The sequence below is a fragment of the Ursus americanus genome, chromosome 35 (assembly GCF_024610735.1).
Source record: "Ursus americanus isolate L20-20 chromosome 35, mUrsAme1.1.p, whole genome shotgun sequence".
NCBI lineage: Eukaryota > Metazoa > Chordata > Mammalia > Carnivora > Ursidae > Ursus > Ursus americanus.
Window position 1 is genome coordinate 24,923,471 of NC_142161.1, and position 26,454 is coordinate 24,949,924.

General features: G+C 41.5%; 1 protein-coding gene across 1 annotated transcript in view; it reads right to left on the reverse strand.

Moving 5' to 3' along the window:
- MDGA2 (MAM domain containing glycosylphosphatidylinositol anchor 2) overlaps positions 1-25,377 on the reverse strand; it is a 778,105-nt gene extending 752,728 nt beyond the window's left edge. The window contains exon 1 of the mRNA XM_045799284.2: positions 23,975-25,377. Coding sequence (XP_045655240.1) covers positions 23,975-24,254 — 280 coding nt within the window. The 5' untranslated portion in view covers positions 24,255-25,377. The remainder of the gene's footprint in view (positions 1-23,974) is intronic.
- Positions 25,378-26,454: the final 1,077 nt, after the last annotated feature.

The window sequence follows — 26,454 nt, forward strand, 5'->3', positions numbered from 1 at the left end:
ATTAGACAAATTTTCTTTGGAATGCAAACAGAAACGGAGGAAAGATAATGTATTTTAACCTAAAATTATACCAATAACAATTGTCAGATCTAGAGCCATCATATGAACAATGATGGTTTATCTATGTCTCCCAAACTCATGTCTTATACCTAGAACACTTAATTCTTTAGAAATATCAATACATTAGAAAATTTCTTAAATCAATTCTACAAAATATTTATATATTCATTGGATGACTTAATCATTATTTCTATAGTTCTTGTGATTCAGAGTAACTTTGGATTTTCACCAAAAGACCTACATGATAATTTGTTCTTAAGGAATGGGGGGGAATGGTTAACATAGGAAAAACTTTCCTACTGTTTGCTATCCTGAGACTTTAATGACCACATCTATGACAAATTTAGAGTTCATTCATAAATCTATCTATTCATTCTTCATCCCTAATAAAATAACTGTTGTGTAAGGTAAACCACAAAGTGCTCTATGTAGCATAAACGGTGAACAAGTCAGAGCAGTCCTTGTCCTTCTGGGTCACCCAATTTAGTGGGGAAGATTCATATCAAACAAATTATTTCACAGATAAATACAGAATAATAAATCACGAAAACCACTCAGAGATAAAACATACAAAGCGATGAGAGGCTTAACAGTGGACTTAAATTTAAATCAAGTAGATGGTCATGAAGGGCTGCTCTCTTTTTAATCTGAGAATTGAAAAATTAGAATAAATTAAGCAGAGAGGACTGGGAGAGGAAGGGAAATGTGATGGTTAATTTTATGTGTAAATGTGACTGGGTAGCCATTACTTGGTAAAACATTGTTTGGTGTTTCTGTGAAATTAACATTTAAATTGATAAAATGAGTAAAGCAGATGGTTCTCTCTAATATTGGTGGGCCATGTCCAATCAGTTGAAGACTTAACTAAAACAAAAGGCTGACCCTCCCCCAGATAAGAGGGAATTCCTCTTGTCTGCCTGCATTTGCAGTGGGACAAGTGCTTTTTCTTGCCTTCAGAGACAAACTGAAACACTGGTTGTTTCTGGGTCTCAAGGCTATTGGCCTTTGGACTGGAAGTATACCATCTGCTCTCATTGGTCTCCAGCTTACCAACTGCAGATCTTAGAACCTGTCAGCCTCCATAATCGCATGAGGCAAAATCTTATAATAAATCTCTTACACTACAGATATAGATACAGACATCTTACTGGTACTGCTTCTCTAAAGAACCCTGACTAATACGGGAGAGAAATGTAAGAGTAAGAGTTAAGCACATACAATGACTGTGAAGCAGGAAAGAGCTAATGATTTTACAGGATGGAATAAAAACAATTATGTCTCCCCAACAATGCACAGAGAAAGAAGCAATTCAAGATGAGGCTAGAGGTAGGCACATCTTAAATATGTAAGGATGAGAATAGAGTTTCAAACTGATCTTCATCATGAAAACTACAGAATGGTTTTTAAAGTAAAGAAATGGTATCATCTGATTTATGTTTTCAAAAATCATGCAGGCTTTATGTATGAATGTGTGTATGGAGGGGTATAAAGTAGGTAGGAGGTTGTTCACAGAGGTTGGGGGAGACCAACTAAGAAACCAGTGCATCTACAGAGACAAAATATAAAAATGGGGCGGATCAGGGTGGTGGCAGTAGAGCTGAGAACTGTGTTGCAGGCCTGATCCACAACTGAAAGACTGGTTACAGGGGCACAAAGGAGAGGTCAAAAGTATGACTTCCAGGTGGATGATATGAACAAGTGTATAGTCACAGGTGACCTTTAATGAGAAGGGGAAAGCTGAGGAAAAAGATTTAGGCAAAGATCAAGAGTCCAACTTCTGACGTATTAATTTGGATGCCTTTAAGCAACCTAAGTGGAAATGTGAACGCAGCAATTACCTATATTGGTCTGGAGCCCAGAACAAAGATCTGATATGGAGCACAAGTTTGAAAGTCATTAGACAGAGATGGTATTTAAAATACCTAAGGCAACAGGGTACAGAGTGAGGAGAAAAAAGAGGGACAAGAACAGAGCTCTGAGAATCTGTAATATCTTGCAATTAAGAAGAAGAAGAACTAGCTAAGGATACAGGGAAGCATTATCCATGAAAGATTTTTTTGGTTAAAAAGTATTATTTTCCTTTCCTATAAAGGACTACTAGGACATCTCAAATTCTTTTGGAATAAGGAAAGTTATTTACAGAAAACTTAAATATGGCCGATATTCTTCTCATCTATTATTCCTGAGAACAAAAGTTCTATTAGACGTAATAAATTATTCACAGGAAACCTGAACTTTCATTATATATACATAACAACCAATAAAAGTATCAGATGACACATAAATGTTTTTAAATTATACATAAAGAAGACTAACTCCAATGGTGGCAAATTTACTGAGTTATTTTCCTTTATCTTCAAATATTAATTTATTCAACATTTATAATATTTGTATGTTCTTAAATAGAATTAGACTTTGATTTATAAACATAAAACTTATAAAGATGTCATTAAAATTGTTTCAAATTCATATAATTATTTCTTGAGGGAAAACAAGTCTGTAAAATACCAGCAAACTAGGAAAATGGAGGTTGGGTAAGAAAACAGTATCTTGTAATATTTTAATAACTTTTAAAATTGCAAAGATCTTTTTGATATCACACACACACATACTTCTCCAGAAATTGATAATTGATCGTGGAAAGAAGATATATCACTTTTAATTTTTTCCAAAAAAGTTAAAATGAATAAGGACTATGACTCAAACTCAGAAATAAGGATCTCAAAAATCCCTAAAGAGCTGACAGGTGTGGTCAACAAATTACCACACCACAGAGAGTAGCTGAAAGTCTGGGCCAGATTCAGGCTGAGAAGAAAGTATTGTCTGACAGACCATCTTCTCTCCGTTTTCATCTCCCTAACTTCTAACAACCAATTCATGGAGTTAGAAGTGGTAATGAGTGCTATACCAGTAAGATTCTTACTATCCAGTAAGAATAGTTTAATAAGCAAAACTATATTGCTTTGAAGTACTGAGTTTCTGTTTATTTGTTACAACAGCAATAGAAAACTAATACAATCATCAGTAAGAATAGTTTCTTACTGGATAGTAAGAATCTTAGATGGACAAAAAAAAAAAAAATTCTTACCATAAGAACTGCAATTGCCACAGTTAAGGTCCTTTAGAATAAAAAAAATTCATTTTCTATAGAACACAAAAAACATCAACAAAAGAGTAGTTAACAAATTTCCCAAGAGAATAAAATTCATTTATCAAGGTGAAAACTGTGGAAGCAATATTTGCTCAGATCTACGATGGGAGATTGCCTGAGCTCCATGTAATTTTATCTATGTCTTACCTAGCTGAACTGAAATGATAGACCAGAAGAAGGTGTACAATGTCTCAGGTACTCGAGAGGTTAGGGTAAGTAGTTAATTACCAGGAGTACAGAATTAGGTGGTTATTTCTGGAAACTACCCATGCATTTGAGAAAGATAATGGGAAGCTGACATTAATTTTTTTACTGTGTTTGGCAGAAAACTGCCTCTCCCCAAAGATGTCCACTTCCTAATTCCCAGAAACTGTGACTGTATCAGGTTGCATGTCAAAAAGAAATTAAGGTTGCAGATGTAATTAAGGTTGCTAATTAGCTGACCTTAAAGCAGAATATCCAGGATTATCAGGGTTGGACCAATGTAATCAGAAGGAGATGTGACTATGAAAGAAAGGAACAGAGAGATTCAACAGCACTAGCTTTGAAATGAAAAAATGGGCCACGAGCCAAGATATAAGGGCAGCCTCAAGAAGGCAGGAAGGACAAGGAAGTGGATTCTCCCGTAGAGCCTCTAGAAATCAACACAGCTCTGCTGACCCCTTGATTTTAGCCCAGTGAGACCCATATCAGACTTCCGACCTACAGACCTATTAAAAAAAAACTATATTGCTTTGAAGTACTGAGTTTCTGTTTATTTGTTACAACAGCAATAGAAAACTAATACAATCATCAGTTTAAAGTGAAGTGTGAACACCAGAGAGCCTCCTTGTCAGTAAATGAAAACAATCTCATTTCCTACAGAGGCTAAAAAAAATCCTGAGGATCGTATCCAAAACTTAATTATAAGGTTAGGAGCTCTGGATATAGTTGAATTCATCTGAAAAGTCTGCTACATCAAAATAAAGGGCTTAATTGGGAAGATGTAGAACCCCGGAAATTCAGGAAATGAACACCGTGTTTGATACATTCAACAATCTCAATCATCAAGCTACCTGGACTCCATGTGCCTAGAGAAGGGGTACACTCCCTCCTGTCCAAGGCTAGGGCATCCTGCTTCCTCCTTGAAGATAATTCAGATGACAATTCCCTGCAAGAGGACACAAGCCCCACTCAGGATTTACCACCATGTCCTCTCCTGCCTAACAGGCCAATAACTAGAAGGAAGTCACAAGTGGCTGGGGACATACTGAGCCTACAAGGGAGGAAAGGGACAACGGCTGACAAGAGCAACAGGACCTAGTGAACTGCCCACAAAGTCAGTAGAGTAACTTTGGGACTGAGTCTGTGGATGCTGGGTCAACAGGGAATGGGGCATAAAGTTGGAAAACTGAGAGTTCATTGATACAGAGACCTCTGCCTGGCGAGACAATACTTTTCTCCCTTAGAATCTACCCCTAAAGCCCCTACTGGTAGCTAATCTAAGACCCAGGGTTAAGTTACAACATAGCCCTGCCATGGAGGTGTTAAAATTGCTGAGGAAGAAAAGACACTATGCTCTGAAGGAAATGGATTTAGCCAATAAGCACTAGCAGGAGTTGGAAGAGTATGCACAGAAATGGATCCTGAGGATGCTTGGATTGAAATGGGAAAGCATATAAAAGTGGATAAAGGAGAGTTTTTTGATATGGGAGCATCCTCCCAGGATGAACGGTTTATTAACATCCTTGTGAGGATGTGAGGACCTCAGAATATGGTGCAATGATACAGGTAGGAAAGCCTTGCAAACTTGGCTCACAAGTGACACGCTTACTAGGTGAAACAGAAATCCAGAAAGTGGTAGACAGTAGATAAGGGGATGATAAGACAATGTGTTTCATTCCTAACAAGGGGGATGGATTTGTGCTATTGTAGTCACTTTCTTTTACTGACCCGGTATTAGTCAAGAAGACCTGCCATAACAAAATACCACAGACTAGGTGACTTAGAAAGTTACCTCCTCCCAGTTCTGGAGGCTGGAAATCCAAGATTAAGGTGCGGGCAGGGCTGGTTTCTCCAGAGGCCTCTGTCCTTGGATTGTAGATGGCTACTTCGTGCCGTATCCTCACCTCTGTGTGCACACTTTCCTGCTGTCTTTTCCTCTTCTTATAAGGAAGAAGATGGGATGAGAGTCCCACTCTTATGACCTCATTTAACTTTAATTACCCCTTTAAAGGGCTTAGGTCCAAATAAAGTCACACTGGCTTCAACATATGAAATTGGGGGACATGATTTAGTCCATAAAACCCCCCTTGGAAATCAAACATATGTTGCACAGATGTAGAAATACCCTGTAAGACAATGAAGCATTTTAAAACTTTACCAAGACTACAGGTTATTTGAGGAGGGCAAGAGGGGTATGAATATTGTTTCATTATCTCCAGGCTTTCTAGAAATGGGGCAAACCAAACAATTCATTGTTGTCATAGAGTGACTAAGAAAGACTTTTTAAGTTTGAGTACATATACTACTTAAAGCCAGAAAACTCACTAACTGACCAGTAAGAGTGCTAGTGAGAGGGGTCTCCACATGCGTGAAGAAGTTACAACCATCAGTAAATGTCATACAGAACTGGATTCCCTGACAGCAGTGGGAACAATAGGGTCTCTAAATAACACAGGCCAGTTTGAGGCTGTCAAGCATCAAAGCAACGTTGGCACAATTAATCATAAGAACAGCAGAGTGGCAGCCAGGGTGAGGGGCTTCTCTAAAATGCCTATTACCCCAACCCTAAATCAAGAGAGCAAATCACAAATATATTGTTTATTGGGAGGAATGGAAGATAGTAGTACCGCCTTTAAAACCCTAAATGAAACATTAGGTCCCAATTTTAATCACTAGTCTGGTCAATACAACAATGAGATTGATGCTGGAAGATGACCATCACAAGTTCGGCCCAGCAGAAGCCCCCGTTGCAGGGGCTTGGCTAGTTGTGGTCTCTTTCCTAGAGCAGACTGATACAAATTTCTGGTACTTGGCAACTGATCTAGCAAACACGTTCTTTTCATCTCTATCAAAAAGGATAATCAGAACCAGCATAGAGCAAACAGCAGTAAACTAGAATAAGGTTTTCATCCTCTGCCATATATATTCTGAAAGTATCTGAACTCACTGAACACTGTGTAAAATATTACGTTAATCCATTGTATCAATAGCATCCTATGAAGTGGACCAGAGAAGCAAAAAGTGGCAAGTACTTTACAGGCCTTGGTAAGACACATGTGATCAGAGGATAGAAAATGAACACACCTTATCAGTGAAAGGTTTAGGCATCTAAGGTCTCAGTAATGCAAGGACAGCTCTTCCAAAGAACGACTTACTGCATTTCACATTGCTCATCTGTAAGAAGGAAGAAAATCCCTAACAGGACTCTTTTGATTCAGGAGAGACATCTCCCCTGCCGGAAATACTACTCTGACCCACTTACCATATGCCACAGAAGGATGCTGGTTCGGAATACAGGCTAGGCAAATCAAAGACTTTACAGAAGGAACAAGTTGCACTGAAGAAATCCTGAAGTCTGGGCCATATGACCCCACAAATTCCATGATATTAGAAGTATTTTTGATGGGAGAGGTCACCATGTAGAGTTCATGGCAACCCCCAGAAAGAGAATCACAACATAGACACCTAAGTTTTTTCAGCAAGCCCATGCCATATGCAATAGAGAATTAGAAATCATTTGAAAAATACTTTATGAGATACTACTGGGCCTTCTGTAGGCAGAATGCCTGACCACAGGCTTTTAAGAAACCTTATAACCAAAAATGTCTCCTAAAAGCTAGATTTCATCAGTTAAGTCATACAAGATCAAGCAGGTCCAGTAGCAGTCCATTATTAAGTGAAAACTGTCCTTCTGAGACCAAGCACCTGAGTAGACAGAGAAAGCACAAGTCAGATAGACCCCTGCATCTACTACAGCTACCCTGGGTAGAAAGCACTAGTCCGTTACCCTCAATTATACCCATAACTTCATGAAAAGTCCCCTATAACCACCAAGTCCCATAATGTTCCACAGATGGGTTGGCTTGGTATGTGGCACAAACTAAAAAGGTACTGCACCTGCCCTGAAGCTACACTAAGGAGCTTCGAAGCCAGCGAAGAAGGTACATCCACTCAACAGGCAGAGCATTAGTAATCATGCACTTTGTATGGAGAATACTCTCTCTCTCTCACACACACACACACACACACACACACACGTACTTTGCCAGTAGTGCATACAATGGCTGGCTCGTTGGATGGAGGACTGGAAAGAGAAATAACAGAATATGAGCAACAATAACTTGGGGGAAGAGACATGCAAATGTACCTATGGGAGTGGGCATAAAGTCCACAGATCTTTGTCTTGCATATTATTGTCCGCAACAGTGTATGCACCATCAAAGATGCATGTACAAGACTGCATTTTCTAAAGTAGCCAGCAACAGTTTCTCTAATCCCAGAAATCCTTCTTCTAATGTGAACGTGACACTATTCCCATCAAGTAGTAGGATCTATATTCCCTTCCTTTCAACCTAGGTGGACCTTTGTCTCTGCCTCAAACAACAGAGTACCATAGAATTGATGTATGTGACTTCCCAGACAAGACCAAGAGACCACTTCCACCTTCCCGGGATACATACTCTTCAAATTTAGCCACCATGCTTGTGCTGAAGCCCAAACTATGACAGAACTCATATGGAGAGGTCACTTATAGGTATTGCATCTGTCACCCCCACTGAGGTCCCAGCTGCCAGCCAGAATCAACTACCTCACCTGTGACTGATGTCTCCAGATGTCAAGTCATCCTCTGCTCTCAAGTCTTCCCAAGTAAGGGCCCAGAAACTATGGTGCAAAGATAAGCCATTCTGACTGTCCCTTGTATGAATTCCTGGCCCACACAATCCACAAATATAATAAAATGGCTGTTTTATACCACTAGGATGGGATGGATTTTTACAGAGCAATAGTGATTAGAGTAAGGCAATAAACAGCCCAATAGAATGATTTGACCAGTTGACATCAGTCATCCTGCTATCAGTCACCACAGTGTTGGTTCAACAGGGGCCAAGAAGGAAGCAGCCATATACCAAGCAACAGAGGCTCCCATTCATCAAGGCTTATGTAGCACTGCTGCTGCTGAGTGTCCAACTGACCAGTAAGACGGACCCTGATATACACCATCCCTGAAGGAGAATAACCAGCGTTCAGGTGGTAACTGACTACATTGGATCCCATTCATACATGAAGGAGCAGAGTCATCCTGATTAGAAGTGACACATATTCTGGGTATGGGTTTATCTCTACTGCCTAAAGGGTCTCTGCGAGCACCTCAATCCAAGATATTTCAGTATATGCGACCCACCCAAACAGGAGCCCTCATAAAATTGCACTAAACAAAGGGATCCACTGAAGAGGATAAAAAGGTATAGCAATGAGTTTATGATCATAAAATCCAATGGTTCTATCACATCATGTGCCACTCAAAAGCTGTGGGCCTGACAGAATAATAGAACAGCCTTTTGAAGGAGCAGCTGATATAGCAGCTTGAAGACAATGACCACATGCCCAGGATAACCCTAAATTAATGACCATATGTGGAGCTGCATCCCCAGTAAGTAGAATACGCAAGTCCAAGAGTCCCATTTAACTTCATTCCTAGTAACCTACATGGGGTACCTGTGCTTTCAGTCCCCATAATTCTAAATGCTGTGTGGCTAAGATGTCCTGGTCCCCAGAGGGGGAACATTTCCTCCAGGGACAACAGCAAGAGCTCTGAACTCCTGTGACTATTGCCAACTAGCCACTGTGGGCTAAAGACAAACAGGCCAAGAAAGGAGATGCCTTTCAAACAGAGATAATAAACCCTGATTGTTAAGAAAACGCAAGACTGCTGTAAGACAATGTGAGGACAGAGGATGACATCTGGTACCCAGGACCACTTCACTCATTTATGGAACATAAGAAGTAGGAAGATCGGTAGGAGAAGAAAGGGAAGGAGGAAGGGGAGGGATAAAAAGAAGGGGGAATGAACCATGAGAGACTATGGACTCTGGGAAACAAACTGAGGCCTTCAGAGGGGAGAGGGTGGGGGATTGGGATAGGCCGGTGATGGGTAGTAAGGAGGGCACGTATTGCATGGTGCACTGGGTGTTATATGCAAGTAATGAATCATGGAACACTACATCAAAAACTTGGGATGTACTGTATGGTGACTAACATAACATAATAAAAAACTTCATAAAAAAATAAAAATAAAAACCTAGGGATGCTACTGGCCCAAAGTTGCCTTTATGCGAAATAAAAGGTGTTTACTCCCCCCCAAAAAAAAATCTGCTTATGTTCCCCTACTGATTCTGAAAGCAAAATGACTAATGCAGTTATCTGTAGAAGCAGCCTGACATGGCATTGCGACCAGGATCCCAGGTCCTTCCTGGTCACTTCAGAGTTGCTAGCTGTTGGGGGGGGGGGGGGAGGGCTCTAAAAGGAGTGGTAGAAAAGGGGGTGATGAATATCAGGAGCGGTTCTGAGATCTGGCTCAGCAGCAGGGGCTGAAGTTCATTCCACTAACTTTTTTCTCATGTTTCCTTAAGAAAAGAAACTTGCTTCTAGAGGACCAGTTCCCCGATGGGATGAACTCTCATAAGCAACCAGACACAAACAGCATAAAGAGTGACATCTAGAAAGTGTGATGCATCATTCAGAATCCCTTCTATATGAAGACATTCATCCTCCCAGCTTCTGAGAGTATTACCTGCTAATTGCGTCCAGTTGAGTTTCTCCCAACACTTGCCTTCAACCAAAGGGAGCCACCTCACCCAGAGGCAGCATACATCCAATGACTGGTAGAAAAGTGGGTACAAAGGAACTTTCCTCTATCTGGGACATCTCTGAAGGTCCATCCCAGCTTCAGAGTACCCATCAGTTCAGCTTAGGACTCTGTTGCAACCGAATCAGAGTTCAACTTCTCCCAGTACTCAACTAGGCTCCCTCAATCCCTTCCAAAGGGTGTTGTTCCCAAGAGCATTCTTTAATGAACCAACTGCATGTAAGCCTTCCTCTCAGTGTTTATTTCCTGGGGAAACCAACCTCTGACATGTAGACGCCTCATTCTGCTTTGATCCATCCTACTAGTTCCCATGACCTAGGCCAACGATCTCCTCTGGTAACAACAAATCTATTCCAGTTCGTTCTGCCTAATTCTAGGCCAAGACTATGACCAGGCTAACATACCTGCCATCTGAAATCTAATCCCCAGAGCAGCACGCGGTAGCACATTGGAAGTTTGCTATAATGGTTTTCATTCATTTGCTTTATCAATAACTTCCCACCTACAGAAATGCTGAATCTTTCATTAATAATGAGCAAACCTCTGCAATGCCATGATAATTATTGGGAGGATGATGGCTATGTACAATGAATGAGAAGCAGTCAATAGTTAAGCCAGGAGAAAATATACTTACAGCAATCTTAGAATAATCTTTGAAAATATCTAGACTTAAACTTTTCTCACAACTAAAGATATTTAAGCGGCATTTTCAGATTCAGAAGGTATCTCAGCCTTTATTTTGTTTAAGAATCTTTATTCCAGCTTTTTTAGACATTCATCTGAATGATTAATTGCTAATATTATATAATATTATAATAAATGATAAACTGTAATACATAGATGCACTTAAATCTTGGGTATATAATTGTATACCTCATTCATTAAGACACTATCCACCTTCATCTAAAATAAAATATGTATCTAAGGGATCACAAAATACAAAAATTTGAAGTGGAGAAAGACAAAAACAGGGTGTACTATCTTCTGTAAGTACTCCCAAATATAGTGTTAAATGTGTGAAGTAGTAAAAACATAAGATCTATGATAAACTCCTTTGAACTTTTATTTGACTCATCTTTGACTCTATTCCTTCACAGAGGCTTACAGTTTAATTTGAGATTCTCAGATCATAAACACATGGGGTGGTTGGCTGGGTCAATTGGTAGAGCATGTGACTCTGATTTCAGAACCATGAGTTCAAGCCCCGTGTTGTGGGCAGAGTTTACTTAAAAACAAACAAAAAACAAACAAAAAGACAAAATGCCTTTTTTAGAAAAAGGTTACAAAACACATGATGGCCCACTCCATTTGACCATATTATCACAATTTTCAGGGTGCAAAAAGTCGTATTATCTCAAGAGTTTCAAGTCTCTGGCTCAGGTATGAAGAAGTCACTGTTTAGAGAAAAAAAATCACTAAATTAATGTTTCTCCATGTTCTTAAAGAGGTTTGACTTGAAGACACAACAAAAGCAATACAGTCACACTCCAGAATGAATTAATGAATTAACGGAAAGTGAATGTATAATGAACTTCAGGGCATTGCTTTTTGCAGCCAGACTGAATTAAGAGTTAAAGTTCTAAAGGCTCAACTGCCTCTGAAAATTTAGGGGGTGGTTATCAGTTAAAGAAAACATCAGCTGCTTAGAAATGCATGGCACTACAGCCGAATATAATACCTTTCCTGTTCTCTCTTGAAATGGTTTCCTATCGAAGCGGTTTCTGTATCAATCACACAATAGCCAGAATGGTACAGGGTTATACTATATGACACAATCACTGCATTCAAAAAGCGTAGGAAAAAATGGCTTTTATGGCAGCAAATGCTGTAGCTAAAAGCCTAAAACAAATCACTAAACTGCACTAATTTGTAAGCTTTGAGGTTTGAGGAACTCACTGGCAGCTAAGAGAAGGACAGGGCTTGCAATCAACTGTCCTCTTGAGCACAACAAGATTTTTAAGAAAAGGAACCCGCTGATATTAGTCCCTTCAATTAACTCTGCGCGAAAAAATGCCTAAGCAATACCCGGAGGGAACTCAAGGCAAAATCAGGCCAAATATGACATTTAACTATCAATCTTACCAAGGCCAGTGATTGTTAATCAGCCTGGGGAAAAATAAAGTAGTACACTTGACAGTGGTTATTTTTTATAAGCACATGCCTACTATTTTACATGGAAGAAAAGAACTACTTCTGCAGAATATCCAGTAGAGTCATGTCTTCATTTTTACAGGTCACTAATTATGAATAAGCTTAAAATATCCTATCAGTCCAAAAATAAATTATACCAGAGAGAACCCTCAGTACAGGCTTTTCGGTTCTAAAAAGAAAGGGGAAAAAAATTATAAATCCTAACCTTCTTTTCTAAGAAAGAAAACTGTATGATATAAAATGCTGACATTAGCTACCTATATATTTTTCTCAGGCAAAACTAGAATTTATCATCCAATTTGCAGTTCAAATAGATAACTGTTTGAGAAAAGTTTCATGCACAGAACAACGAGTTAGCTAACTTGCATGTTTTAATCATAGTAAGTTATAAACACACACATACATTAATGTAACTTAATAATACACATAAGTATACAAATATTTATTTTTACATATACTTCGTATCTGATTCCAAATTTAGCCACCAGTAACTATCCAATGGTTATTTAATTTCTCATCCATCTCATTCAAAGATTAGAGTATAGCACAACATATATAAAACTCCTAGTACAAGGTGTGGCAATAGTAGGCACTTAATGAAAGGCAATTATTTTATGAAAAAATTACTGTATCTTATTTTTTATTATTTTTCAATAATAGAATGCAAAAGAAGGCAAATAATCCAAGTTATTTAAATTTAGTTTATGGATGAATTTTACTATCCTCATTTGAATACAGATATGTCTGATGCTCTAAAAGCACACCAGAAAAGGGGAAAAGACCTACTATAAAGACCTGGCTAACAGACAAGAGGGATGGTCTTCTCAGTAAACCAGTGATGCTGGGCTTCAGTGTATTCATCACTGTACTGCAGGTTAAATAAACTGCACCTGTAGGGCTGGTATGCAGCTAAGAAATATTTCTATCAATTGCAAAAAACAGAAGGCAAGAGAAGTAATGTGAGCTTCTAGAGGTAATATTGTAAACTGTGAACAATGAGAACACGAAAGTATCACACAAGGATGTTTAAAAACAAAATGAAAGTTAGGTAAGAGATGGCATGCCCTGCTGTCAACACTGAATCAGTCACCTTTGCAAGGGAAGCTGGAAAGCCACGCAATTCCTCCCGCTTAATCTAAAGTGTAGCTACTAACCCAGACGCCCGCTCTATGAATATACAAACGCACTCACACATACACACATACTTAAATACAGTTAATATATGTGAATGTATTTTTAGAACATATACATATATACTCTACGTATAGATCTATATTTGTGGTGTGTGTGTATCTGTTTGTATCTAGATAGACATAGATTGATTGATAAATAAAATTCTTTAACCTTTCTCTGAAACAGAAGAGGTAGTTAAACATAAAGCTTTCAAAGTACTTCTTTGCATAAGTAAGCTTAAAGATCCGAGGCATTAACAAGCGAGTTTTTAATGATGACAGAAAACTAAAAACTTATATGCATTTTGAAATGGAAACCCAAATCACATATAATTAGAAGAGTTCAACGGTAAAATTACGAAATCACAGTGAGCAGAAAGAAGGCCACTTTCCACCCCAGCTGCTGCCACTGGAGGAATGTTTGCAGCGAAGCACAGGAAATAATCAGAGAATAAGTAGCCTCTGAATAAAAAGGCTGCAGCCCATTGGGAGATATTCTCGTCTTAGGTAAAGAATGGGAAATTTCTAAACCCCGATCTTCGCAGTGATGATGTCATCATGTAGCTTACAATATTGCAGGGAATGGTCATGATGGAAAAGAGTTGCATCTCCTTATGCAATTATACATAGATCAATCCATGCATGACAACGTGAGAACAAAATTAGCCAAAGATTGAGCTTTGATTAATTGTGAAGTAAGACTGAAAACTTTAAAATATAGCAGCTCTGTACAGGGAAAGGGTACAGGTGGAATAGTCCAGTATGAACAATGAACCAGATGATAAATATAAGTGAATAAAAGAACAAGGGGAGAATCACAAGAACTGTGTAGAATAACCATGAAAAACAAGGAGCAAGTTCAATACCAGGATAAAGATATTAACTATACCGCCTGTTGATAAGAATTCGGAAATTCTGAAATACTGAAGACTGACAACTCCAAAACTACACAAAACTACACACCGGTTAAATCTGATGTGTACTACGCTACACGCACTCTATGTATGCTGTATGTATACGCCTATAGTGACTTCCTTCACAAAGCCAGTATTGTTCATTCCACATAATAGGGAAAATTACTCTCCACGAATAATTCTGTTGTCTATGTAAAGTCCTGAGAAAATATGACCTTTTCATTTCGTTACAGAGATACCTGATCAATACCCCCTACGAGTATCTAACTAATATCCTGACACTCAAATGACTAGCCTAATTAATTTTTCCCATCTAATTAGTTGTATGAATAGGGATGATTGACGTGAACTACCTATCACCCTCAAAAACACAGTTTGCCGAGTATAGTTAAAATGCATTATGTAGAAAAATGTTTTCTTATATATATAACTGTCACAGTTTAACGTCGAAAAGATCCTAGCCTTTTCAGTTAATTGTAAAGATTGTTTTTAATGATTAGTTGAGAAACAGCAATTTTGGTCACTTTTGGATCAAAATTAGATGCTACACAATAAATATGTGATAGCCTCATTTAATAATTTACTCTCATTTTCCCTGTTTTTATTTTTATACTATCAAATATTTATATTTTTACAAATAATTCCTACTTTTTTCCACTTGGATAATTTACATTTATATAGACTGCTAATTTTCAATTAGTCTCAAAATGACAGGACATTAGGAATATTCTTGCTCCTTGATACAAAAGCAAGGTTTATATATACATTTGAACACACATATGTAAATAAAGTCATAAAGTTTAGGTTACGCTAATATTGAGTGGAGCTCTTAAATGAGGAGGGATAGGAGTTTCCCACCGCCACCCCCACCACTAAGGAGCAGAAGGAGAAATTCCAGGGTTATGTGGATTGAGAGAAGGAGCTTAGCTGGAGGAGTATTATCAGCTACATATGCATACGAGATGCAAGATCAAGTAGCAATTGCATGCTCAGATTAATATTATATATGCTGTTTTAAAATATACCACTTACTTTCTGCTAGGCTGACACACTGGAATATTTTTTCCAGAAAAAAATTACTTGGCTCTGTTACTTTCTAGCCCCTTACGCTTTTCTAAGAACCAAATGGCCGTCCTGTTATGAGGTCCAATTGCTAGAGCACCTGAGTTACTTTCTGAAGAAGATGGGGAACACTTTCCATGCACTCTCCCTCTATCCCAGGTATAAGAAACAACCATACATATTTATCCTTGCTTTCCTTTATGTAACAGCTCACTTTACTAAGAGTTTACTAGATGTGGAAACTAAGGAATAGAAGATTAAGATTTTTGTCTATGGTCACCCAGTAAAGCAACAGCTGAGCAAGAAGCAAGCGCAAGTTTCTTGATAGTTTTCTACCACATTGTGCTGCTTTGCACAAGGATAAAAAATAATAATGGAAGCACATACGTCTCTTTTCATAAGGGCAATGCCTTCATCTCCTAGGCCATACATTTGTAAAAATCAACATGATATTTCAAGTCATTCTGGACCCATAGTCCGCTGCTTCTAAGAAGTAGGCACTCTAAAAAGGCTTTGAAAAGTCTTTTGACTTTAACTCCAAGAGGAGCTGCTGTGTACGTTCAAAGCTTCCTATGGTTGCGTAGAATTGGGAAGGGCTCAGTATTCCCCAGGAATTTTAAACACAACTGTCTTACCTTCTAATGAGCAGTCAGTTGGCTTCAAACTGAAGAAACCCCAAATCCTGGTGGACCTAAACATCTGAGCAAGTTCTAATGTATCACACAATGAAATTTATTTTCCAGACTTACAGACTTTTGTGGGAGAGGTTAAAGGACAGATAACATCTTTCTAACTGGGGCATACTTTGGAGAAATAGCTTAGGCTTTCTTAGGTATGCATTCTGAGTTATTTTTCCTTCTGCACCATTATTCTTACAACTGGGATCCATGCTGAAGCAGTGTCCTTCCCTTCTTCTTTACTTATATTATGCAAACCCACTTTCAAGGCTCAACTACGATATATCGGCTTTTTCAAGCTTCCTCCAACCATGACACCAACTGTAATTACTCTCTCTTATTTAGGCACAAACTTAGATATTTCTCATAGTCTTGTTTTGTTTTCCATTTAGCTTTATCTCTACACAGCTACATGTGTTATCCATAGCAGTTATACATTAATTTGTGGGCTGAATTACCAGAACTTACCCTACATCTGCCCAGATCTGTGCAGAATTCCCACTGGTCGTAGTCTCTGAGAAGTTGCATATCGTCCTCAGATCTTTCTATCCTTCTTGGGATACTCATAGGAGCCTCTTCCTCTTCAGGAGGAAATCTACCTGAGGCAAGGTATGGACTCAGTACCCAGTTCTACTCAGAATAACAGATAGAAAGCCCTGATCCTTAATCTGTGCCTATCTCTGCTTATGTACCGGAGTCATACAATCAATTAGCAGGCAGGATAATCTGGGCCACAGGGACCACAGGCTCTATTTAAGAGTTCCTCATCTTTCCGTTTCAGATCAGAAAAATCTCCCTGAAGATGTTCTTCAGTCAAATAACAAGCATTTGACTTCTTCTGTTTGACACATATGAACAAAGTTCTGAATACTGTACAAAAAAATGATTTTGCTTTCACCATTACTTAAAGGGCAGATACATTTTTCTAACAGCATTTGCAGGCTGACATCCTATTTTCTACTTACCTCTTTGAGATCTCAGCTGCCTTTAGGACTCTGGGAGGCCTGGCTATGAACCAACCTTTCCTCTTTCAAACAGACATGTTTCCCTTTCCACAGAATCACTCAATTATTTTTATCCCTCCCATTCTCATTACAAAAAAATAAGACAAAAAATATGCTGCTTGGAGATACGGTAACATGTCACATACTTGACCCCATCTGTCAAGCGCACAGCAATCTTCAGTATAGTTTTGTGCGGGAACAGTAAGATAGTGATGTCTCCTATTTTTATGAAAGTTATGGGGGTAGCACACTAAAAGACCAGAAGAATAACTTACATCATAATTTCCGGTACCCTTGCTCCTACCTAATAATATGTCTTTAATGAATATATTCATAGTAAATGTGTAATACACCAAAGATACGTTCCTAATATTTGAAATCCTTTTCTGTGATTATAAACTTGTGGGGAATGCATGATTTGGATTATGAAGTGAAAATCATCTTCTTACTAAATTCAATCAATGATATCAACAGAAAAGGAAGTAAAGTGTTTTAAAACCAAGATTAGAAGAGGCACAGTATCTTGGAAAAGTAGTAAGAAACCAATATACAAAGAGCTTAACTGGGATCAGTGCAAGGTGGTAGAGTCAAGAAAGAAATGGAACTGTACTAGTATAAAATGGAAAATAAGTGCATGCCCCAATAATGGATCATGAGGGACTCTATCAGTAAGTTGAAAAAAAATATATCCATCCAACGGATGTGCCTGGATTCTGGAAAAAAGGAGTTGTGAACTTTCTTTCTGTAAAGAAATCTCAAAAACAACAAGACCACCATTCGACTGGCATATTGTGACTTAAATTAGTGGGAAGATTCAATGACATCTTAAAGCCTCTTCTCACTTACAACTTTATGATTGTATAGGACCAAAAGTTTATTAATTGGATTTGAAAATAAAAATAGGAAACAATTTTCTAGGAATGCAATCATTTCTTCAGTCTGCTGTAAGCCGTATGTTTACACTGCACCCACCAAGACAAAGAAATGAAATTTCACTTTGTGGGACTACTCAGTTAACAGCAATTACAATGAAGCTGAAAGTGTTCACCCTATTCATACTTGAAATGCACTCAATATAATACTTTGCTTGTCTTTCCAAAATTGCCAAAAAGGAGAGTAAGACATGCTCCAATTTAGCTCAGCGCTGATAGCACATAGCCTTAGGTGACTGCAGCTGCTAACGGGCATCAGTACGAGGAACAGGTGGGCATATTTGCCTTTGCCTTTGTAGGTGATAAGCCTTAAAACCAACTATTTCAAGACTCTTCCCAGAGCACGAGGACCAGGCCAAATAACATGAATGACGAATCACCCCTGCAGCTGGAAAGCAACCCAGGTCTTAGAAAGACATGAACTGAACTCATAAGGCTCACGCGGGTAGGTCCCACCTCCGTGAGTCCTACCACGATCACATCAAAAGAGTCAGTTTTAAAAGAATACAGAGCATGTTCTTTCAGAAAAGTTTGCTTGTGTACCCTGCTTCTCAAAGATTTAAGGGGGTTCACCATATAAAACAAAAACCAAAATAATTCTACAGTATCAATAAGAAGAGTCAGAACTAGAGACAATAAAATGAAGCCAAGAAATCAAGAACCTGAGAAGTGCCTTCCTTGGATTTCTTTTGTGACATCTAATCACCAGTACTTTACCTCTAAACGTTTACCTCTGATTCTTAATTATCTGAACCCTGGAATCCTTTCTGATGTATTCTCTAGAAAATGATTCCTTAGGCTTGATGTACAACTTGCTCAATCTAAAATACTTAATAGCCCACTTAAGGACTTTCCTAGGGATTTATAAGACATGAGCAAGTAATACTATATAAAGTAATCTGCCCATTTTGCATGCGAATTCTCGGTAAGATGGCCGGCAAGGACAACTCTGAATGGACAAAAATAATCCCGATGCAAAGGACAGCTCACTTTTCCTTGTGATGGTGGCCAAGGTGGTGACCTGACGATATCAGTCTGTGAATGTGTATGAGCATGTAGAGACAGTGGAGTGAGGAGTGGAAAGAGAAACAGCTGACTATACGTGGCAGAGTTTCAGATTTTTTTTTTCAGCAACACTTATTAAGGTCATATCCCCCTCTCCTCCCACAGGCTGACACCCTAAATATATGTTCAGTCAAAAGCAGCATATAACAGGGTCTCTCCAAACTCAAAGTGGACAAAAATCACAATTCAGTGCACTTGGAATAACTCTGCCATAAGGATGGCAACATCCTGGGACAGGATGTGATGGTCAACAGACGTTCCAGAGCAATTTTATCCTTTTCGGTCAATCTGTCCATTTAGATTCAACCCACGGACAGTCTGAACTACCTTCCAGATCCTACTCACCTTATACCCTGATTCTCAATTCCACCAAGTCTTTTCTATACAGCTACTGCCTGGGATGTCAGTCCTAAATTATATGATATTAATTGATATTACTGGAATTGAGTGAATATAGTATGTTTGATAAACTTACTCTATTTATTGCTTCCAGCACATCCTGGGAGCTATTTATAGAGGCTGCATTAACCATTTCAGGATACCTAGTCATTGGTTGATTTAGAGCGCATTAAAAACTACTCAGACTTAGACTTTTTTTTTTCATTTGTAGATTTGTCTTGTGCTAATGCATTTATAATATTTTATGAGCCTCCTTGGAAATTAAGGGCATGATGGGTCAGAATAAAAATACAGTGTGTGGTAACAGAGCTGTTTTTTCTTTTTTAGCAAAACAACTGAGAAGTTTACGGGAGATATGATTCTCAGTATGATGTCTTGCCAACAGGATCTCTAGAAAACACAGTTAGGGAGTGCCTGGGTGGCTCAGTAGCTTAAGCATCTGACTCCTGATTTCGGCTCAGGTCAGGATCTCAGGTCATGAGACGGAGCCTCATGTCAGCTCTGTGCTCAGCACAAAGTTGGCTTGAGATTCTCTCTCTCCCTCTCTCCCTCTGCTCCTCTCCCCACACTGCTAAATAAATAAATAAAAACTTAAAAAAAAAAAAAAAGAAAACATAAACAGCCCAAACAATTTATGGTGCAGAATAACTTACAAAGAAAACTTTCAAAACTAGGAAAATGCTTTGGATGACTTGGTTCTAAGTACTTCAGTTAAGTATCCACATAGCCGAGGTGTGCTATGACCCTTGATGCTATGTTTAATCAGTTATCCTAAACCTAACACAAGGGAAGCCCAACAAAATAATGCCAAAAATGGATACCATTTCATTGTTCACTTAATGACTTTGGTTTTCAGTGTAAGTAAAGTTAAAATTAAAACAAAACACTAAAATTCCAAGATTATTTTGAGGAAAAAATTTTGAATGCAAATTACTGAAATTCAAGAAAGTCAAATCTGTAACTCAAGAAAAATGAACTTTAAAAACTACATAAATACGCAGATATCTCCAAGGACTATTATCCATCAAAATAGGTAAGCTGTTTTAGGAAGTCCACATCAAGGTTTCTGATGCTGTTCTATTATAAAGAATTCTTTTTTTGCAATCTTCCTTTGAGAAATGTTTTCAAACAATTTATATCACTGTAATGCCATCTCTGATATGGAGTATTTAAAAAATAAACAGGAAAAATGTCAGTTTTTAAATGTCTTTTTTTAAATGACATCAGAATTATTGATGCAGGGTGGGGTAAACAGACATGTAAACTGAAGGATAATCTCCCTTACCCAAATGACACACATACGCAGATCTCAGCTATCTGCAGTTAGTTTGCTAAGCACTGTCCCAAGATAAATGACAATAAGTTCCTAGGTCTACAGCACAAACTTTCACACGTAAGTACAGCACATGGTGCCAAGCTGACTGAGCACAAGACGAAGAAGATTATAGTGACTCAAGACAATATCATCTGTGCCTTAAAACAAATATTCTGTTACTAAAAACAAACAAAACAAAAAAAAAAGAATTACTAAATCAAAAAGTTAATTTGAGGCTGCAATGAAATAATTTTGCTTGAATTACATTTAATTTTTACTTCTTTAACCTGGCTACTAGAAGATGCTATTAAGAAATAATACTTTGTATGCAACATGAGTGGTTTCCCATTAGCAAATACAAAGGGATAAAAGGATACAGACTTTTATGGTAGCAAAGTTCTTATATAGGTCTTTAAAGTTCTGTTTATAATTTTCCTGCTTTTTTATTTATTCATTTTCAAGGCTCTTCATGTAAAGTGTTCAAAACACATCTATAACCTTACACTAACTCTTCTATGTCCTTTTCACAACTGATCAGTATTTCATACCTAAATAAAAATTAAATGTTCTCTTCACTACAGACACTTTCACAAAAAAAATTCAAACTACTTTAGATTAAGAAAGGTCATGATTTACGAAGTCTAAGCAAAGGAATTTGAAGTCCATATTGGTAGCTCTCAGACTTCACCAAGCATCACAGTCATTGCCTGAGGTAATGAACACAGATTGCTGGGTCCCGCACTCAGAATTTCTGATTTACAGAGTCTGGGGGCGGGGTCCTGAGAATTTGCATTTCTAACAAGTTCCCAGGTGATGCTGATGCTGAAGGTTAGGGGTTCCGCCTGTGAGAACCTAACTTGTACTAAAACATATTTATAAAGTAACACATAAATATATTTGTTCACCCAACTAATAACTGTGGCATTTGTAACAACCAGGGATGTAGATTAATTTTCAAATAAAACCCATCCTATTCCAAGCCAGATGCCTAATACCCACATCAATATTAAAAGAAAACAGAAAAGAAAAAAGAAAAAGACCACCACTTTCATCACAATGATCAGTTGAGTAGCAGAACTCTCCCCCCCCCCGCCCCCCCCCTTTGTTGTTAAGCAACCTGGGTATTATTTCAATGCAAGTGTTTCCTACTTATCTCCACTCCTGGATCTTACCCTTTTCCAGTGCCCAACATGAAATTTGCTAGGACAATAATCTGAATGACAAAAACAGGAAAATGGTACCATGCCTTTCTAATCCAGACAGTTCTAGCATGTCCCGTCCTCCAATCTTTCTAACTTCTCATTATCTCCTACACACACACACACACACATACATACATACATACATACACACATTTTGGGTTTTTTTTTTTTTAATCCTTTTAGCTGGGATGGTCTGAACAACTGAAGAGAAATAAAAGACTTAGACATGGGATAAAAGGAATCCAGACTCCCCCATGCTAAGGAACAGCTCCCTAAGAAGGCTCTATCTCCAGCATTCCTCCACCCCTAGAATCTTAGCCACTCTTAGATACTCAGGGACACGAGAGTCCAGCAGAAGTCAAAAGAGCACTAAATGAATTCCTGCCTTCCTCAGTGCCCCACCTCCTGTTGTCAGCCAAGCAGTAAGATCTGCCTGTAGTCTCAACATCTCTCTTATCACACACCACACCACCACCACCACCACGACCACCATCAAGCAAGTTCTCTTTCATTTGGGAAAGACGGGGTGCGTAGAGACAGGAAATTAAGATGTGTACAAGTGGGAGAAAGCGAAATTTTCCTGGCCCATGCAAAGAGGGAACTAGGAAGACAGGAAAGGGGAGTGGCAGATGGAACTCCAGGCTCCAGAGCGCCTCCGGACCACCCCCTCCCACTGCTCAGCCCAGGAAGAACACAGTGGAGACAGTGAAGGCTCCCGTCAGATCTCCCACATCCTTTCTCAAGCAGCAGCCCAAGGCACACTTCACAATCCCAGAGAGTTTGAGTATTCAAGGTCCCCTTGCACCCATGCCCTCTCTGCGGTAAGTTCTAGGGTCTGCAGGGAGAGCTCTGACATTTGCACAAACATTCAAGCCCTTTGCCCTGGGGCAGCCATTGACCTAGCACTGCAGTGCTGGGGTCCAAACACACCCCCCCAGCCATAGATACCAAAGGCAGCACGTTGATTTCCAGCACACATGGACCCTAGAGGAGCTGTGGGAGAGTCTTGGCCTGCTGTATCCTCAAGAGCTGTTCTCCTAACCTCCCTACCATACCTTCGAGATCACAAAAGTTATGTTCCCTTTGTGGCACTGCCTGCTTGTCCCAGGAAAAGACGCACATTTCAACCAGAGCTTGGGTGTGTGTGTGTTATCTTTCAGTCCGGAAAGCCAAGGGTGCCAACTGCTGACAAGCAAAGGAACCTGGATCTGCTCTTGACGACTTAAAAATCTCCAAATTAACAAGCTCGCCCTTTTCTCGGTCCTAACCCGCCCAGACCTGGGTTTTCCAGAGAAGTAAGGTTGTGTTCCTGTTGCAGCGAGCTGGTGTCCTGCCCCGGAGCCGAGACGCGCGGACTTGGCCATCCGTTCATTCATGTATTTGCTCATCCATTCACATAAACATGTCCCTTAATTGTGTCTGGCACCGAGAATCTTGCCTGATATTTTCCCCTCCCCAAGTCAGTATTCATGGCAACGCTGGTGCAGAACGCAACTCAACTGTCACCCCACTTCCTGAGCCGGAAAATCAAGTCATAGAGGCAGGCACCAAAAAAAAAAAAAAAAAAAAAAAAAGGAAAAGGAAAAGGTGGAAAGAAGGAGGAGGCGGGAGACGGAGAGGAATGAGAAGCTCACTGGGGTCACATTCGAAGCTTCCCTTCAGGGGAAACCGCGGCACCGACACCGCGGCAATGCAAGGAGCCAAATCATTATTAAATCAAAGACTGCTAGAGCTCTGGTCCCCAGCGGGGATAAATCAAGTGCAAAGCCACTCGTTCGCAAGAGTGCAATGTTGCCGGCTCGACCCAAGTCCCAGCCCGAGCCGAGGCGCTGGGGGAGCGGCTCGCAGCCCAATCCGCAGCGCGCTCTCCGCCGCCGTACCGCTCCCAATAACGTGATGAAGTGTAAATCAAATACCACGCCGGGAGGGGCCCCGGAGCGGTGCGAGTCGTGCATTTTCGCTCGCCAGCCTATCTTGCCTAAGAATCACAAGGTCACGATAGCGTCGCGATTCCACTCACCGTAGACTCCTTGGCCAGAGATCCCCTCCAGGAGGACTGTCAGCAGCCACACGAGACCGTACACTAAATCCATCTTCACGTGAACATGAACATATCCAGCCCGGGGGGGACGCGGCGGGACCTTCCGGAGGCCGGCGGCCAGCCGAGCGCGCTCCACTCGCGCCCGGGCCGAGCCGAGGTGCCCGGGAACCGCTCGCCGAAGAAGAAAGCGCCGTCCGTCCGTCCTTCCCTGGCGGCGGCCGTGAGCGGAGCGCAGGAGCCCCGCACACCCCACACTCATGCACGCACACACACACACACACACTCCCACAACACAATACCCTGACACACACTCACACGCACGCCGCACTCACACCGGGCGCCTGGGAAAATCGCAGACGCCGGGGAGGAGAAGGGGGCGTGATGGGAAGGGGCCGCGAGGCGAAGTGTTCCTCACTGAGGGCAGCGGGCTCGAGTCTCCGCAGCGACGGCGGCGGCGCGCTGGGCTGGCGGCGGGCGCGGGCCAGGGGCCGGGGGTGCCGAGCGGTGCGAGCCTGACGCGGGCAGCCGCGGAGCAGGAAGTGGCCTCTGACTCGGGGCTCCGAGCAGCGGCTTCCTCGCCTGCGTTCGCCTTTACAAAGTAACTCGCGAAGGTCCCCGAAGCAGCGTCAAGCGGCGGCAGCGGCCCGCCCGCCCGCAGTCCGGAGCCCCCAGCCCTGCTGTCTTGCCTTCCCCCATTCCATCAGTTGCCATTGCAACGCCAATCCTGTTACACGATACAGGCTCGCATCGCCGAGCGGGGAGAGGAGGAAGAGGAGGAGGAGGAAGAGGAGGAGTGGGGCTAGGGGGACGGGGGTGGGGAAGCAGGGATGGGAGGAGGGGGGAGGAGGAGGAGAGGGACCGACGAGGAGCAGAGTGTGCGTCGGGAGCTCTCTCGGGCACCAGCCTCAGCCGCCGCTGCCGCCGCCGCCGCCGCCACCACCACCGTTCTCCAAAATAGCCTTTAGCGCCCCGCCAGCGAAGAGGGGGCTCCGGGCGCCCGCACCAATTCCGGGAGCCGAAAGCAGAGTCCAGGCACCGCCACTTGCGAAAGAGGGAGAATGCCAAGCAGAGACCGGATCCGCACACACGTCTACGCGTGCCCACCGGCACGGCGCGCGTCCTCTTCGCTTCCGCGCCGCCCCCGCCAGGTGGAGGGGTGGGGGCGGTCGGGACAGGCGGGAGTTTAGAGGAGGGAGCCGCAGAAGGGGTTCCCCGCCTGGGCTAACGTAGTGCTGGCATCCAGAGGCGAACGCGGGAGCGGCCGCCTGAGGAGGACACCCGGCTGCCTGGCCGCCGGTCGGGCCCCAGCTGCGGTAGAGGTGCGGGGCCGGGCGGCAGAGCGCCCAGGGCTCGACGCCGGCCGGAATCCCGGGGTGTGCGCGGGGGTGCGCGCCGCGGAGGCGAGGGGAGGAGGTGGAGGAGGAGGGCGAAGCCGCGAGCAGGCGGACGGGCTGACGGGCTGCCGGAGAGGGAGGCTGTGTGTGGTCACGTTGTGCGCTACGTGCCGAGAGCGCGAGCTGCTAGCCGCAGCTGGGCGACGTCAAAGCCGGGTGCGCGGCTCAGCCGCCTGCCTCCGCGCCGCCGCTGCCTCCTCTGCCTCCTCTGCTCCGCCTTCGCTCTGCCTGCCTGTGGCAGCCGAGGAGCTCATCAGTATGGACAGCGCCGAGAGGCTCCGCGAGGCCGGCGGCATCCGGCCTCCAGCCTCCAGCTTTCCCCGCCGAGGCCCTCCCCCGACTCCCTGGGAGCTCCGCGGCGGCAGACCACCGTTATTAAGCCTGACGCCGCTGTTTGCGCTTGCACGCCGAAGGGCCGGCTACCACCCTAGACGAGGGTAATTACAACACACTACCTCCTCCCCGTCGCCCAAGGTCTTCCAGGACCCGTTCTGCTTGACTAGAGGGCAGAACAGGCCACAGCACTTGGAAGTGGCTCCGTTTCTTCCCCATTTCCGTCCTTTTAAATGGAAATGTGGTCATCCTGGCATTGAGGTGTCTCTCCTCTCTAGGGAAGAAACACTAGGAGTTCAGAGCTTAGTTTATTTAATATGCAGTGTCTCCTACCAAAGTTAGCTGCTTTGAAAATCTTTTCTCTTTTGTGAAAGACGCTCATTGAGGCAGAGCTAGCTAGCTCTGATATTGAGCTTAAGAAATTCATAGTTACAAAAGGGTTAGAAAATTCGAGTTATCTTTAATTTACATTGGAGCCAGAGTAGAAATACTTAATCAAATTTTGATAGGGAAAAACTGGGAATACAGTAGTGGTTTGAGATTTGTTTTTATAACCACAATAATTAGTACTTCCTGCGCGCAATCCACTTTCTTGAATATATTCTTCACCTTTCAAACAGCATATGGATAGGGAAGTGATTAAAATAGCTAAAAACGTGCATTCATACGTGTGTAACAAAAGTAATTGCTATAGAGAATCTGGAGCATAATATTCATTTATCTGCTCCCATA